The sequence below is a fragment of the Vipera berus genome (genome assembly GCF_964194415.1).
Source record: "Vipera berus genome assembly, chromosome: 5".
Lineage (NCBI taxonomy): Eukaryota > Metazoa > Chordata > Lepidosauria > Squamata > Viperidae > Vipera > Vipera berus.
This window is the reverse complement of record NC_138207.1, coordinates 60,697,381-60,715,874: the sequence shown is the minus strand read 5'-3', so window position 1 is coordinate 60,715,874 and position 18,494 is coordinate 60,697,381. Positions and strand designations below refer to the sequence as shown.

Here is an 18,494-nt window from a genome sequence, read left to right as displayed (position 1 = left end):
ATATAGCAACATTCTCTTCCAAGATCAAACTTGCCCTCATGGGGAAGATCCAGTGGAAACTAAATCATTGCCAATTTGTTGAGCTGTCAGTTCTACCATCTATGATGCTTAGAACCAATATCTCTCCTTCTTATTTATCACCTTGCTCTATGGAAGCGAATGCAGTTTTTCTATTAAGGCATCATTCCTTAGAAATCAGAAAGTACTGCAAAAATTTGTTCAGCCAAGATGGCTGTATGAAAACTCTGAATTTAAATAGGATATTATACCATGTTAGAAAGCTATTAGCAATTTATTTTACCTACATGACTTATTGCACTGTTTATTATATGGAAGTTGATCTATTACAATGAATAAACACTAATGGCTATTTTGGGGGCCTGTTAATTTAGGCACTGGTTTAAAAATGGACACACGCTCAAACATGACAACTTAGACTATCAGATCTATCTGGGAAAAGTTGGGCCACGTTTCTTCTGACAAGGATATTCTGTCTTCAGTAGCTGCTGTCTACATGTGAGGCAATCTTATGGCATCTTGTGAGTGTCCTGAAAAACTTTACCTGGTCTTTGTATGCAAGTTAACTACCCAAGCAGACAAAAATCCTAACAATTAAAAGTAGGAAAATATAATACAATACAAATCAAACAAAGCAGATATAACAATATGACAGTAAAGGTGTGTTCCTCATGGAACTATAGTTTTTTCAAGCATTGCTGGAGAATAATTATTTAACAAGATTAAAAAGTTGGAGCCATTGGTGACTCATATCCAGTGTTCTCATTACCTTCTGACATGGATACTTTTACTGTTATTATTACTTGTTTATTAGCTTAATGTCACACACATATATATATGACTTTAATCTACAATAAGATCCATCGTCAGCATCTACTGATGTATTGCCTCCGTATGATCTGCAATATTCCAATATTGCCAATTTGATTTAAATATTAAAATATTCTAAATTCATTTTGAACAGATTTAATTAATTTTGAAGGAACCGAAAAAGTACATCTGTCAAAATATATTATATAAGAACTGCTTACTCATGTAAACTGTATATCCTAACTCTGGTGGTTTGATATAGATGAGTTTTTATCCTCATTTAATTTCTACGTGATGCTTATTTAATGTATATTATTTACATATATTATACTGAACTCATTTTTCTGCTTTTGTTCAAATATTATGACATCCTTTTGCCTGATTTGCATTGTAGTTTTATATTCATGACACTTGATCACAGCCCCAAAAGTTTATATAAATTAGCGTATCACTCAAAAGTTGCCTCATATTCTACTGGAAATAGTTTGTCCCTAGACAAATAAGATGTGCTACATTTCATACGCTAAATAAATAAATAATGATGATATAGTCTTAATAATTTACCTCATCCAATGCTGAGTCCAAATACTAGTTCCCTGGCTCAGTCTTGGTCAATGATGGATACAATAAAGCAGTTTTCTTTCACTTATTATTTTGCAATTTTAGTATTAAAAATCTATCAGCGTTGCAATTGGTTTGTAATGTAGAGCTGTATTTTCATGGAGTACACTTAGCTATGTTTTGCTTAACTACAATTTATCAACTAAACCAAAATCGGCTGGATTTCTTCCACATATGTTGCCATAATGTGGTTTGTTTTATTTTGGTTTAGAGTGTTATGTGAATCTAAATGTACAGTGTTCAAATCTTTTTCATCAAGAAATTATTTAAAGAGTTCCCCCTCCCTTTTGCAGGTCCCCAATCCCCAAGCATCCAGAACAATTAGTGTCTTTCTCTGAATCTTGGCTAAAGTTCATTGGCAGCTACGCTGGAGTGCCCCTTTCAGGTACAGCAAGAAGAGATTGGGAAAGGTTATGACAGGGTTATGACAAGACTAGTTATTGCAGAAGGAAGCCCGTGGGCTCAAATAGGATAATAATTCACAGAAAACATTCCCTCATATTCAAAGTTAAGATCAGGAATACCCTAAAAGATATACTTAAAATAATAATAAAAAAGTTTGCTACATCCTGGAATGAGTCATTGGTGTAACTCTATTTAGAAAATTTATTTAATATATTTTAGGGTTAGAGATTAATTTAAGATTTTTCTCCCATTTGATCCATAATCCTTTGAATTTGGGAAGAAGAACTGAAATAATGACTAGATTCATGAACAATATAAGACTAAAAGGCAGTTTGCCGAAAGAACCCAACCAAAATATGGCTATTTTACATCTTAGTTTGTTGTAGGCAATGATTTGATTAAAAATGGAAAAAAATGTGGATATAAACACTAGAGAACAGGTCTGTAGTATGCTTAATTTTTCCTCGGCTGTGAAATATTAACAATTCAGTTGCTTTCTCTGTGAGAGAATGATCTTGAACATGCTACATAAAAAAGCAACTTATAGCTATATACATTTGCTAAATAAACCTGCAAACCTCAGATCCCACATATCTGTATACCAATGTTATGCCATATAAATTAAGATATCAATCAAATCTCACTGGAAATTCTGAAATAATATGCGATATAAAAATGAACATTTTGGAATACCAGGGAACATTGGAAAAGAATTTTGAGTAATTTAGGTGAATTATACTATAGCAGTCAGAGATATTCCAGGCTAACTTTTTCTTTATATATGAGACCTTGTATTAATAAACACAGTTAAAGCAGAGCTATCTGATTATAGCTACTAGAATATGACTGACAACTGAGAGATTCTAATGATATACATTTTTAATCCTAAATTGTATATCCAGAAATAAGATCCTTAACTTCAGTGAAGCATTTTTTTTAAGGGTGGTGTTGTTCCTTTGAGTCAGAATTTACTTCAGATATTGCCTGGACTAGACGCTGTAGTTTCCTTGGCAAGGTTTTTCAAAAGTGATTTAATATTGCCTCCTTCCTAGAGTTGAGAGAAAATAACTGACCCAAGCTCATCCAACTAGGTTTGTAGCCCAGACATGTCAAACTGGTGACATCACGTGACATTGCAAGACCTATCAGGCCTATTTTGCCATTGCCGGCAGTGGGGTGGGTGTGGCTTCCGGATGATGCCTCTGGCCCATTGGCCAGTAGTTTGACACCCCTGTTCTAGCCTGTTGCCTTAATGGTTGTATACTGAAGCTTAGTGTCTGGAAAGTGTACCCTATATTGAATTATAGCCTAAGTGTTAGCACTCAGAAAAACCTGACATTTGTACAGCTCTAAGGCTGTAAAAAGTGGCATTACTTCCTTAAAATCCAGTAGTTTCATTAATTTCAGGTGAAGAATTAAGACACTCTTCCTAAGTAGGCAGTCCCTGCTGCAAGATAAATATGCTAAACAAAGTTCAATTCAATTAAAAAAAATGCTTGATCCATCCTCTCTAACTGCTATCTTGCATGAACATCAATATAATGAATTCTTTTTACAGTTAATTTTAAATTAAATACCTTTCTGGGGGTAATTCTTCCGTTGCCATGTTTTCAAGCAAACAAGGGAAGCTTTGCTCCAATTCTGAATGTGAAATAGGTGAGATTATTTCCTGGATATCTTGAAAATCTAAAGGTTCTTCTTTGGGTTGATTTAAATAAGCCATATCCACATCTGTCCATACAGTTTGTTCCAACCCTTGAAGGGTTTCTGAATGTCTCTTTACATCAGGTGATTGAATGTCTATGCTGCCTTGCAAAACTGCATCACAGTTGTTGGTGTTTAGCATACTTGTAGTATCTGCTTTAGGAATGTCAGTAGAAAAACCTGGTCCTTCTGGTGTGCTCAAATTGATGTCATTTGTTTTTTCTATACAACTCTCTTGAACACTGCTGGATCCCAATTTGGACTCAACAGGACTTACTTCATTTTTAAAATAAGTAATTAGCTTATGTTTTGCTGTGTCCTGTCTCTTTTCTTCCTCTACGGACCAGTTATTGCTATCTATGGCATCCAGTACTGTAACAGCTTGGTTCTGTAATGTATGTTCATTAGAAAAATTAGGATTTTCATCAAGCAATATCCTGGACTGATCTGTTTGTTCTTTATGAGCATCAAGATCTTCTCTAAGAAATGACAGCGTTGAAATCTTGGCTAGCTCATTACTGTTGTCACCATTTCCCTTGTCGATGTGTTTATTTCCATCATACATGAACTGTTCTTCAGGTTCATCTGTTTCAAATTTACACAGATTAATTAGGTTACCTTCCTTTACTTCAGCAGCAGTGGCTGTGGCATCGAAATCTGGAACAACTCCAGGAATAATTAAAGATTCTTCATTTTTAGGAGTAAATGACAGATTCTCCGTTTCTTGGTTTCCGGAACTTCTAGATTGAAATTCTACTTTTTCTGTGCTCACTTGATTCTCAGCAGTATCATGGGTTAAAGAGCAAAGGAGATCATGAAACTCTGCATTTATTTCATGACTGCATAAGCCATCCGCTTTAACTAACTTGGGGAAAGTTGCAAGAGAGTTTTGGTTTAAGCAATGTTTGTCGATAGGGATCTTTTCTGAAAAGGCACTTGGCAAATTGTATTCCTGACTGTTTGCCAGCATTCCTGTGTGTTCTTGTTCCTGCGCTATTTTCTCTTTAGTGATTTCAGCCTCCAAAGGCAGTGTGCATTTTTTTGTTTTCCAGTCATTCTCTGGATCTCCATCTGCATTGTTTTTATCAGATTTTTCCATTTCCTGCTTAACCTCTATTTCTTTACCTCCTGGACTGACCCTCTCACTCAGACTCTGTTCAGTGGCAAGGTTAGGCAAATTGGCAGGCAAGGCATTTGGGACTACCTGTTCAAATATTTTGCTAATATGTTTCCTGAAATCAAAAAAGCCAATGCTGAATGCCTTGGAAGATGAAATCTCTGGTTCTTTTTCAGATATTGCTGCAGGCTGCCTGGGAACATCTACTTCAATCTTGGGAAGGTTACATTTCTCTATGAAATCACATTTGCTTTCTTCTTCAATGTTACTGTGCTTGTTATCTTCACAACTTATATTTGTTGCAGTGTCTTCCTTACGATTTGCTTGCTTATCGAGTGACGAAAAGTCCCAAAACTTCCTTTCTAAACTTGAAAGGCCGAGTAGAGATTCTGCTGAGCTGTTATGCTGCTGGGCTTTGAAATGTACGTCACTTTTATCCCCTTTTAGTTTAATCGCCGAGATCTCATCCTGCAGCTTCTTGAAATTAAATGGTGACAAATTTCTTTCAGCTTGCCTGATTTCAGAAACATCCTGCGAGGTTAAAGCATGCTCTTCTGAAAGGAACTCTTGGCCTGGAATGCAAGATCCTTTTTCTGGGACAGCTTCTGAAGGAATATCATCTAAATTCATTGCTTCTGGTTTCCTTTGATCAGTTGTGCTGTTCTCTACAAAAGCATTATCTAAGTCAATGGGTATAGCAGCTGCAGTCTGCAGACTGGGAGCAGTATCTAAGACATCTTGAGATGCCACAGCTTCTGGCTCACTTTTTTTAAATTCACCATTAGGGCTATGATACATAAAGTCTGCAGGCTGGCAGCTTACTTGGCGGGGCCCGTTATGTAGAAGTGCTGATGTTGAAAGAGGCATTGGTTCTGCTTGAGAGCTAACAGATAGGATGTCAGTCTTTTCAACAGGGTATGTTTCATGCCAAGCATCACTCAAAGGAACTTCTGGGCTGTTAGGTAATCCAGGAGGATGTTCATCCATTCCTCTGTTTTCAGAAGGCAAGAAAGTTAAGTCCCCTTTGCACGTTACTTGCTCATCTTTCAGAATAGTTTCATTTATTAAACTCAGGTGCTCTTCTATCTCTGTATGTAAATTTTGTTCATCCAATTCTGGTTCTTTGCTTGGTAAGTTAACAGCAGTCCCATTGTCCTTAGAATGTTCACCTACACAGGTTAAACTCTCCTGCAGGGTTTGTGCCTGTTCAGTACTGACACTAGCAGTTTTCTGTGTCACTGGAATAAAGTCTGTAGCATCGGTACTGCTTGTGTATTTGCCGTCTGACAGTTCATCTAAGCCACCCAACTTTTTAACTGTAATAGATTTTTCAGCAAATACACCCCTCTGGCTTGCTCCTTCCAAAACCCCATCTGAAAACAGAGAATTAGAAAGGTCTTGCTTTGAGTTGTTGAAGATTTCTTTGCTAAGATGACTTTCTTCCTCCAGTGGGTTTAATACATTTGGCAGTTTTTTTTCTTGTGTGGGGTTTCCCACAAATTCAGAAATATGTGTTAAAGATGCATTTTCATTTGATGGATTATTTGGTTTTGCTTCTGGCCCACCAAGTACTTTTTGGAGCTTGTGTAGTTTGTCTCCAGTTTGTTGTAGTTCACTTTTATCAAGCTCCTCATGGCCAGTGGAATGATTTAATTCCAATGGGTGTAGCCTTTCAGGAGATGTCTGGTTAGAGTTCTCTCCCTGGGAACTCGCAACTGCTTGAAGACCATCGTGATCCAGGTCTTTACCTCCTGGTCCTGAAATACGCTGTTTGTCTTCACTTGCCTTGCAGATGGTGCCAGAGGACTTTGAGCTTTTGTCTGACTGCACTTTGGGAGATGTCAATGAAATGTCCACCATCTGCTGATTTTCCACAGACTCTTTGGGATGAGTTTCCAAACATTCTTTGGAATCATTGCTCATGAATGGACAATTGTTTGCCCTTAGGCTATTATCACCTAAGTCTCCAAGCTTTAATGGCTGGGGACTGGTTTCTACTCCAACTGCTGATACTGAAGGGCTGCCAGAATAATCATGTTTTATACGAGGGTCATTTTCTTCAATTGCTTGTTCCAGCTGCACTTGCTGTGTGGAGTCCAATTTGATATGTGTTTCTTGTGCCAAAGTTGTGTCAGTTTGTTGTTTTTTCATCCCTGTTTTGCATTCCTCCTGTCTAGCTTCATTACCTTCATTCTTCCCCACAGCACTGCTTTGTTCAGCAGTAGTCACAGGTACAGAGTTTGGGTCACTGCCAGCTGTTGAGGCACATCTTTCACTTTCAGAGTGGGATTCATCCTCTAGAATGTTTGTTTTCCCAGTTGCAAGACATTCAGCACTTCTGGCCTGTTCATTTAAGTTGTGGAACTCAAGTTCTGTTTTAGATACTGCAATTATTTCTGCATTTGAGGCATTATCCTCTGAATTTATTTCATCCATCAACTGGTCTTCCCATTCTGATTTGGTTTTTTGAGCAAGTGGCTGTTCCCAGGATTCCTCTTTTTTATTTTGCATAATATCATTGTCGTCAGAATGCAGAGACAGTGAGCCATCTGCAATCTCATTCTCTTTATTGACTGGAAAGCAGAGCTGAATGTCTTCTACACTGGAATTTAAAAGATCACAAATCTGCAAGCTGTCTTTTCCTTGTAAAAGTAATTGATCAGAAGACTCAAGACTGGCTACTTTTTTTTCATTTATGGTTGTGTTTTTTTGCTCCAAGTTCTCACTTAATTCTGGTGAATGATCATTGAGTATATTCAGATTACATAAGGAACTGAGGTTCTTTTCTAAAATGTTGCCACTGATATTGGTTTCTAAACCACTTACTTGAGAACTCCAATAATCATCCAAGGTAGCATCTGGATTGATCTGTCTTGAATTCATATCAAAAGTTAGTGGTGTCTCTTGGGGGCAGTTTATATCTTCATGTATAACCTGACTTGAGGATGGGACCTCTTGACATCCATCCTCTTTGTTTCTGGAAAAAACAGCTATTATAGTTTCTTCTTTATTATACTCAGCAAGGTCATTCTCACTCATGAAATCTCTTGTTCTTCTGTCAAGTAACAACAGTCTATCCCCAACAGATTCTTCCTTCACCATATACATAACATGTTCTGGGTCAGCTAAGGCTGTATTTCCCCTGCTCATAGATTCGGTTTGTGTGATTTCCTTTGTAATTTGTTCTGGTATGTTCTGAGATGTATTTGCTTTTTGCATTTTGTCTTTTATTTCTGGCAACAAGGATGCCCCAGAAGGTTCCAAGCTAACTGGTAAATCCACACAATAGACGCTTGGTTTCGGACTGATAGCTTTTTCTAGCCATTCCTTTTCAGATGAAAAGTTGTCAATTGGTTGTTCTGTCATGGTTAATGATAACAGGTTTGACGTGTTTGAGGGCAAACTGGATACAGTAGGAGGATCCTCAAGCACCTCAGTATTCTTTTCTGGAAATGTTTGGAATTGACTGTCCCCTCTGTTCACTTTACTGTTGCTATCTTCGCTGATGACACCTCTGAACTCAACAATTCTCTGATCAGTACCAGATGTACCATATTTATTGAAGTCTGAATTTTCTGTTATGAGATTATTTGGAATACAGTTTTCTTTTTTCATTACCAGGTTATCTACACTACCTGTGTTCAGTCCCACTGGTTTTATTAAAGCCTGTTCCTTGTTACTCTCTTCTAATTTAGTCTCCTGTCTGATTTCTTTAGTGGTATAAGAATCTCTGCCTTTCTCCATCTTAGGCAGATGAGCAACGTTTGCATTCTTTCCTTCGGTCAACAGTTCACTGTGTTGCAAGGAATCTAATTCAGTGGAATTGCTTTCCTTGGTTTCAGGTCCTGACATCCAAGTAGAATCTGATGAAGGAATCTGTTCCAAAACAGTATTATTTGGATCTTCCTTATACTGTCTTGTAAAAGTAGTAGCATAATGGTCAGCATCTGTTCCACTGACAAGAGGTATGGTTCTTGGGTCTTTGTCATTCACAATAGCAGGGTATAACACCAAGGCAGGCAAACCTCTAGGGACATTGTCAAGGCTTAGTGCAGTACATTCTTTACCATGCATATGTTGACTTTGAGCTTTTCCTTCTTCTTCAGTACATTCTAAGGAATCTCTCTTATCCAGGTTATTCTCCAGCACCGTCATATCTGGAAATGCCATAACAGTGTGTTCACTGATTGATTCTCCAGCAGTGTTACTGCAGAGGCCTTCATTATTTAGGCTCACTTCCACTTCAGTCTCCTGTCTGATTTCTTTAGTGCTAAAAGAATCTCTGCCTTTCTCACTCTTAGGCCACAGGTTAATGTGTGTCTTCTCTCCTCTGGTCAACAGTTCACTCTGTTGCAATGAATCTAATTCACTGGAATTGCTCTCCTTGGTTTCAGATCCTGGTGTCCAAGTAGAATCTAAGGAAGGAATCTGCTCCAAAGCAGTATTATTTGGATCTTTTTCATACTCTCTTGCAGAAGTAGTAGCATCTGTTCCGCTGACAAGAGGTTCAATTCTGGGGTCTTTATCATTTATAATAGCAGGGTTTGACATCATGGCTGGCAAGCCTTCAGTGCTACTTTCAAAACTTAGTGCAGTGCATCCCTCACCATGCTTAGAAAGCATTGGCATCTGTCGCCTTTGATCTTGTCCTTCTTCTTCAGTGCCTCCCAAGGAATCTCCCTTGTGCAGGTTGTTCTCCAGTGCGATCACATCTGGTTGTGCCACAACAGTGTTTTCACTGGTTGATTCTTCAGCAGTGATACTACAGAGGCCTTCATTATTCAGGCTGCCAACAATGGAAACATTTATTCATTTCAATTTGGCAATAAATTCCACATCACAGAAGTTTAAAAGCCATGCATGCACATGCACTGAAAAGCTATCTGTTTGATTTCATGAGGCAAGAAGTCAGAGGCATCAATGATATAAAATTTCTGCAAGAGAATCATTAGATGCAAATATATTCCTGTAGCACGTATTTATTTATTTGATTTTTATTCCACCTTTATTACTTTATAAGTAGCTCAAGGAGGTGAACAAACATAATACTCCTTCCATCTCCTATTCTCTCCACAACAACATTTTGTACTACTGTATTAGATATTTTAATTTATGGAATTGTCAGTTGGTTCACCTGATGTTCATGATAGACTTAAAATTAATCCTGATTTGAGTACAGAATATAGAAAAGTTATCAGACCAGAAATGAATTTTAGATGATATGACCACATATCTCTGGATTTTAAAGCTCTTCCAGTTTTAAGTTTAATTTAGATCACCATTTCTCAGTCTTGTACTTTTCAAGTGTGCAGCAACTGTAACTCCCAAAATTCTCAATGAAAATTCTGGCAATTATAGCTCCAATAGTCCAGAAACACCATTTGGATTTGCGAGATCTAGTTTAGACTTCTACATTGCATCCTTCTGTATGTAATAAATTACAGCTAAAATCCCAATTCAATTTAGTATGGAATAAACACAATGAACGTAGCAATACTGAATTCTGAACAAATGTGTAGGATGCTTACCAATTCATGATATGGCTTTTTACTCTAAAGACAAATTAAAATACACAGTATTTTCATGTACTAGAAAGCCTCGCCAAATAACATTCTGATTCTTATTCTACCTGTTTCTCTGACTTATTCAGTTCCAATGAAACAACCTTAAGCTGCTACTATTTCCATAATTTGATAAACATTTTCTGTTTTCCTCCTAACCTGAGTGATCTCTCTTCTTAAATTGAAACTGATCAGTTGTTTCTTGGTACTTCACATCATTGTTCCTCCCAGTTAGCAGATCTTGCCTGCAAAAATGCAGATGATCATTAGAGGGCAGCAAAGCTCAGGGTAATATTTTGCTGCAGTCTTGAGGTCTGGATTGTTGCAGGCCAGATCTGGTAGGCCTATATTTGCTATCAGAAACTTCCATCTTGACTTTCACAGGATCTGACCTCGCCATATTTGCTTAATGCCCAACTGTTTTATGAGTGCTGATGTGTTTCAGTATTTGGGAATGCAAACTATGTACTACTGTAGCACTTTCACTAAAAAAATGGAGAATACTGTATTCTGCCTAGATAACAATCAAGTTCAGGTTCAAGCAAGTTACAAGACATCAGATTGAATGTAGATTACCAACACTGTAAGATAACTCACTAGGAATTCAATAAAGCATCTCTTTTCACTGCCTTCCTAGAATTCAAAAATAGAAAAAGCCTTCAAGTAAAGTGGCCACAGTACTTGGCTGGGGATATTCCACTCAATTTAGTAGATTTAAAACTTACAGATCTGATTTATGTTTATCTATAAATTGAAGCAACTGTATATCTAGTACCTGTAATTAGAGTGTACAAGACACCTCAGAACTACATGCCTTGAGTGAAGCCCTCAGAAACACTGCAAAAATTAGCACTAAATTATAATTATTAATACAACTGAAGGGGAAATTATTTAATTCACATGAAACAATCATATTTACAGTATTTGGAGCCCCATTTCCATCTGTCCTGTGTGCCATCGTTCACTCCCTAGAGACTAAAATGGACAATGTGAAATTTGAGCGGGCCACGAACAAGGAGTATATATCGGAGGTGGTGACCCTTTGAGAGCTGTATGCAACGAAATTTCATTTTGATGTATGCCGATTGGTGTACATTCAAAGTGACAATAAAGTTATCATCATCATCATTTAATTAATGTAATTTTAATTTAGCTTCTTTCTGTAAGATCCATTTTCTTGTCCTGGTTTCACCTCGTTTTTGCAGCATAACTCATGGCACATCATTGAAAATCAAGAGGAGTCTCCCCCCCCCCCCATCACACTTTATTTTCAATTTACTCTCAATTATTCATACAATCAGGAATCAATTTTTATGACTTTTCAAAAAAATGCCTTTGCTTTTTTATTTGAAATATATGCTACAGTCAGTCAGGCATTTCATTCTGTGTGCTTCTTTCAAATTTTAGATTATTAGAGAGTATGTTTAAATATATTGAGGTGCCTCATGAGAACAAACACAAAACAGATTATGCTGCACATAAAGTTTGATTTGCCACGCAAACATGCCTTTACTTTCAAATATAGCCTACAGGGTTAGGCAATTGGACCTGAGGTAATAGCTGGAATGGTGGAAAGAAATTTAACAGTACTTTCAGAATTCCATAAGATGCATTTTACTTTTCTTATAAGGAAGTGAACTGAAACACCATCAGACTTCTAGAGAAGCAATGGAGGACTGAAGATTGCTCTGCAGAAAGCAGATACGAGGGCCAGGAAGAGAAGAGAAGCCACTAAATAGACAGGCTCCCCAAACTTCTCTCAGATCAGGGAGAGGACCAGGTAGCCCAGGGGTAGGCAACCTCGGCTCTTTTATGACTCATGGACTTCAACTCCCAGAATTCCTGAGTCAGCTATGCTGACTCAGGAATTCTGGGAGTTGAAGTCCATGAGTCATAAAAGAGCCGAGATTGCCTACCCCTGCCTGAACAATTAAGAACAAAAAGATAAGAAAACCAAGACTTCAGAAACATGTGAAATTCAAGCAGCACACTGTCATTCAGAAAACCGAAATCTAATAAATAGTCAAAAACTATGTAAGGGAAACTCCAAAAGCCAGAATAAGCTTATCTATGGTTGCATTATTATTATTATTATTTTTAAAAACCCGTCCATAAACACGATGCAAATCCAAATCCATAAGTACGCAGAAAAAACAAGGATATTTCCTCAAATTAACTATACCTGCTCAGGAGAGGATTCTGGGTCCTTAACTCTTCATTTATGTCAATCCTAGCAAAAAGAAGATTATTTGGGGCTAGGGACTGGTGGGATTCCCTTTCCTCCAAGTCACACACTACAGGCCAGTTTCCACTGCTAGAAAAAGAAAAGGGGTTGTAGAAAAAGGAACACATTCACAATTGTTAATACCAAATCTGAAATGGAAAAATCAATTTGGCATGCAGTCATATTTCCCTTAGAATATTATGTGATTTGAATCGATGCACTTTTAAGTCTTCCCATCCTTTTTTTTTAATCTAGAGTCCAGGGGTAGGCAACCTTGGCTCTTTTATGACTTGTGGACTTCTAACTCCCAGAATTCCTGAGCTAGCATGGCTGGCTCAGGAATTCTGGGAGTTGAAGTCCACGAGTCATAAAAGAGCCAAGGTTGCCTACCCCTGATCTAGACCTTCACTCTCTTCCCACAGTGATGAAGGTATGGAGTGGGAAATTAATCTGTCCAGCTTCTCACACTGGACTTGGAATCTTATGACATCTCCTAAGTTAGCCTGATTCTTGGGTTTAGTTTGGTAGAAGATTTACAGAGACAGCTTGGCTAGATAGAACTTTTATTGCAGACAAGAATAAATAAATAAATTGCTTGCCTACTGCTAGTGAGAATTACTACTTTTATACCATAGAGGCATAAAAAAATTAAACTTGTGACTTCTTCCTGCCCTTCAAACTGGCAAATACTTGGTGCATCCTTTTGGAATTCTTGAGGTAAAACCGTTCTTGTATATTTCCATAGTAGACACCTCTGATTTGGGAATTGCTGGTTCCTACCTGAGCCCTCAGAGCAGTGTCCCCATAAATGGGCAGCCTTGCTCTTTAGCTGAAAAATCTGCTGACCTTTGCTCTTATGTGCTTCTAGAAATTATTCATACCCTCCAGTTCATTTTCTGCCTCAAGCCTCCTACTGAAAGAAGGCCAAGCTTTCCAGGAAGGAAAACTAGCCCAAACCCCCAAACATTGCATGCCTGAAATAAACTTGACAGTAGAGAATGTTCATCATATGCATCTACTGAAATGATATTAAAACCCCATTACATTCTTGTATTGCCCATGAATATAAAAAGGGAGTAAATTGGGTAGTAAGTGACTTTTAATTTGTAATGTTCCTTGAGTTACTGTGGTAACAACTTCCTGGGCAACAGACAACTTTAAATTACTTATTTCACTAACAAAGTAAAAACATATCCTGCCTACCTTGTATCTTTTGCAGTTAATGAGAAACTATCGTCTGGTAATGGTAGTGAAACTGCAGAATCTGATGGTAACGTGTCCCAGTCATCTTGGTTGAGTGATTTGTCTCTGCTCTTTTTCCTTGACTTTTTAGTTCTTCTTTCTTTCTCAGTACTAAGTGGCTCTGTTGGTTTTGGAACTGAAGAGCCCTCCTGGCAAAGGAAAACAAAACATGAGTTTTAGTTAAAAAGCAACCAAGCAATAGAATGAATACTTACTTTTTTAATAGCAAAATAAAAATTGTATCCTTTATTAATGTCCTATTTTAATGTTGTTCAAAAACAAATAATGAATAAACAAATAATCGTAAAATAAAAGTCTGGAACTGTGTGTTGTGTGGGAAGATGAACAACGATGTGACGCTCTTAGCTGGCCCTTAGGAACATATCCTTATCTCTTTTTCCAGCCCATTGGCCATTTCCTTTTGATCAGGAAATCTATTAGTATGGCAGACAGAGAGGAGAAAAAGTTGTCCTTCAAAATATGTTTTTTAAAATGACAAAAAAAATATACTTCAGAATGAGGGTAACTTGTCAATGGTACTTACATAAGAAGAAATTTGTGGCATTTTAAAAATTATTTTTTTTAATGTTCTTGTGTTCATATAACACAAGACTTTCTGTTGTCTTTCTTGTAATAGACTAAACGTTCAATGATAAAAAAAACATGAAACAATAATCTGTCAGTCTCAAAGAAAGCTTTCAGTTCCAGTAGGGTGTTTGTTAGGCCACTGTAATAATAAACTGAAATATTAAGAACCATATGCATACAAAATATAATGCTTAAACAATATATAAGTACAGATACTAATCTTATTGGACTCAGTGCTTCTACATTTTATTTTGAATTATAATTCCCATTGGATTATCCTTTTCATTTATTTTTTATTTTTTTATTTTTATTTTTATTTTAATTCCATTTATATCCCGCCCTTCTCCGAAGACTCAGGGCGGCTTACAAGCTTAGCAGTAGCCTTCATTCTATGTATATGCCTGTTTATTAGGGCTTTCACACACCCCCCCAAGCGGCATTATTACAAAGTCAGCTTAATTGCCCCCAACAATCTGGGTCCTCATTTTACCTACCTCGGAAGGATGGAAGGCTGAGTCAACCTTGAGCCTGGTGGGACTCGAACCTGCACTAATTGCAGGCAGCTGGTGTTACTTAAGGAGGCATTAGCCCACTGCTCCACCAAGGCTCTTTAGACTACCATAGGTTTATGATGTTTCTTCCTAACAGCTGAATTAATGTACACTTTTGACAGCAGGATATCTGAGGAACATTTGGTTGGAATTTTCCCCTTTCAATATAGCTTATTATTTTCTAAACTATACCACACAACAACAATTCTGACTACATGCAATCCATTTGTGAATGGCAGGTGACAACCCCTAGCCAACTTTCTCTGTGCTTCAAAGCTACTGTAAACAAGCTGAGTTTAGTTAGAGATGAAAGAGCATCAGGAAATTCCAGAGCTGTAAGTCAGACTGGAAAGGCAAAAGCCTTTATGGAAAAAGACAATAGTAAACCTCTTCTGAATGGTTATCAAGAGAATTACATGGATATTACCATGTAGAAATAAAGACGCTCAACTAGAGGACATGTTTAATCTCCTGTATTGTATTCAGCCATTATGTGGTTTGCTTTTCTTTCCTTTAATGTCATATTATATATGAACTAAAACACTATTGTTTGAGAATCATGGACTATAGGAGACCTCTAGGTTTATGGCAGACTTAGTAATCTGTAGATATTTTTTTCTTTTTCCCTTATAGAACTCTAAGTATGGAAAACATTCCAACACCTGCCCTAAAAGAGAAGGTTTAGTCCATATTTAAGGCTTCAAAGATTAAGGTGAATATGAAGTTTGCTATTTCATCATTCTCATCCTAACCTTTAAAATCCTAAGGAACTCCAAAATCAGACTGAAAACAATCACTTCCCCCATTGCAGAGCCAACACCACAATACTGGACAGCTTCCTTTATCCCCTGGAAAGATGATAGATTGTCTGCAGTGCCCAAGCCCTTAAATGTTGCCCATCTATAACAGACTATTATGTTCTATACTTGTATTTTAATTAGGCTGAAATAGTTGGCATCATTTAAAAAATGGAAGACAAGGCAGATCTGTAATTGCACTAACATCTTGATTATAACCACATACAGGTTTTGGAGTATGAGTGTTTTAAGATGCAAGAAATCATTCAAGAGTGAAAATGAAAGCACAGATGATCTGAAGCTAGTATTACATTACTGTCTTAAATGAAGTTTTGGAGAGTGAACTGAAAGAATAGTTTCTTCCATTTATTCTGTATTCTTCAATGATTGCATGTGTGACTATATTATTCCACATACACAGATCCCTAATGTAGAAGATACCTCTCATAATAAAAACTTATAAAAATCCCCATTTGATGAGAATATATCTACAACTGACCTATAGACTAATCCCTTGTCCTTTTACCAGTAGTAATATGTCTATAAAAATAGGTTTGTTAAATTTATGAGCAAGAACATTTCCCCTTTCCTTGAGGTGAAATAGCAAGAAACAAATTTGTTGGAAGTTTGGGTTATTTTGAATTTCTCTGGAAAAAGCAGATTGCTGAGGAAAGGAGAGAGCTTTTAAACTTGCATTGTGCATATATACATACACATACAGGTGAAACTCAAAAAATTAGAATATCGTGCAAAAGTTCATTTATTTCAGTAATGCAACTTAAAAGGGGAAACTAATATATGAGATAGACTCATTACATGCAAAGCAAGATAGTTCAAGCCGTGATTTGTCATAATTGTGATGATTATGGTGTACAGCTCATGAAAACCCCAAATCCACAATCTCAGAAAATTAGAATATTACATGCAATCAATAAAACAAGGAGTGTACATAGAACAATATTGGACCTCTGAAAAGTATAAGCATGCATATATACTCAGTACTTGGTTTGGGCCCCTTTTGCAGCAATTACTGCCTCAGTGCGGCCTGGCATGGAAGCTATCAGCCTGTGGCACTGCTGAGGTGTTATGGAAGACCAGGATGCTTCAATAGCGGCCTTCAGCTCTTCTGCATTGTTCGGTCTCATGTCTCTCATCTTTCTCTGGGCAATGCCCCATAGATTCTCTATGGGGTTCAGGTCAGGTGAGTTTGCTGGCCAATCAAGCACAGTAATCCCATGGTCATTGAACCAGGTTTTGGTGCTTTTGGCAGTGTGGGCAGGTGCCAAGTCCTGCTGGAAAATGAAGTCAGCATCCCCATAAAGCTCGTCTGCTGAAGGAAGCATGAAGTGCTCCAAAATCTCCTGGTAGACGGCTGCATTGACCCTGGACTTAATGAAGCACAGTGGACCAACACCAGCAGATGACATGGCTCCCCAAATCAACACAGACTGTGGAAACTTCACACTGGACTTCAAGCATCTTGCAGTGAGTGCCTCTCCATTCTTCCTCCAGACTCTGGGTCCTTGGTTTCCAAATGAGATGCAAAAGTTGCTCTCATCAGAAAAGAGGACTTTGGACCACTGAGCAACAGACCAGATCTGTTTTTCTTTAGCCCAGGTAAGACGCTTCTGACATTGTTTGTTGTTCAGGAGCGGCTTGACAAGAGGAATACGACATTTGAAGCCCATGTCCAGGATCCGTCTGTGTGTGGTGGCTCTTGATGCACTGATTCCAGCCTCAGTCCACTCCTTGTGAAAGTCCCCAACACTTTTGAATGGCCTTTTCCTGACAATCCTCTCCAGGCTGCGGTCATCCCTGCTGCTTGTGCACCTTTTTCTTCCACACTTTTCCCTTCCACATAACTTTCTATTAATGTGCTTTGATACAGCACTTTGGGAACATCCAGCTTCTTTTGCAATTACCTTTTGAGGCTTTCCCTCCTTATGGAGGGTGTCAGTGATGGTTTTCTGCACAACTGTCAGGTCAGCAGTCTTCCCCATGATTGTGATTCCTACTGAACCAGACTGAGAGACCATTTAAAGGCTCAGGAACCCTTTGGAGGTGTTATGGCTTAATAAGCTGATTAGAGTGGGACCCTTTGAGCCTAGAATATTGCACCTTTTCACAATATTCTAATTTTCTGAGATTGTGGATTTGGGGTTTTCATGAGTGTACAGCATAATCATCACAATTATGACAAATCACAGCTTGAATTATCTTGCTTTGCATGTAATGAGTCTATCTCATATATTAGTTTTCCCTTTTAAGTTGCATTACTGAAATAAATGAACTTTTGCACGATATTCTAATTTTTCGAGTTTCACCTTACCAATTAAGAATACTGCTACTAAAGCAATGTGATGAAATGTTTTATGAGCAAGAAATCTCTCACATAATTTTTCTAGATGTGGTTAGTAACCAGATAGAGTAGCATAAAATTTGATTTTATTTTCTGCTCAAAGTAAGTGCTCTGTTTCTTTCAAAGATAATTTTATTTAAGGTCTAATCACATCTTAGATGGGTCTACTTATGTTGCCTTTATTTATACTTCTGAAGCTTAAGCTCCTCCTTTAAGACTAATATCTATTCTTGTTTTTCATTGCTGTTTTGTGTTCTTAATAAAATTTTAAGCAGATTTTTGAGAGGGGTGTTTTGGGAGTATGATTGTAAGCTCATAATATGCCTTGGAATATAATATGCCTAGGCCTCTCTATATTCTACCGATACTGGGTTAAAAGATACTAGTGATTTTTCAGATGGCAGAAAGGGGAAGTCATATTTCTTTTTTTGGACTTACTGCTATGGTTGACCCTAACTGAGGAGACTTATGTAACTTGTCTGGTTGGTTGGGACAGG

The 18,494-nt window shown here is 37.5% G+C and overlaps 1 protein-coding gene across 3 annotated transcripts in view; it reads right to left on the bottom strand.

Annotated features, from left to right (window-relative positions):
- The window catches only part of TACC2 (transforming acidic coiled-coil containing protein 2), a 157,525-nt gene that overhangs the window by 135,297 nt on the left and 3,734 nt on the right, over positions 1-18,494 (bottom strand). The window contains exons 2-3 of one of the 3 annotated variants that reach the window (XM_081329392.1): positions 13,664-13,851; positions 12,419-12,550 (exon numbers count right to left, since the gene is read on the bottom strand). In XM_081329392.1, coding sequence (XP_081185518.1) covers positions 12,419-12,550; positions 13,664-13,851 — 320 coding nt within the window. Of the gene's footprint in view, positions 1-3,431; positions 6,160-12,418; positions 12,551-13,663; positions 13,852-18,494 lie in introns of those variants that run through there. The other 2 variants (XM_081329390.1, XM_081329391.1) reach the window with 2 other exon arrangements.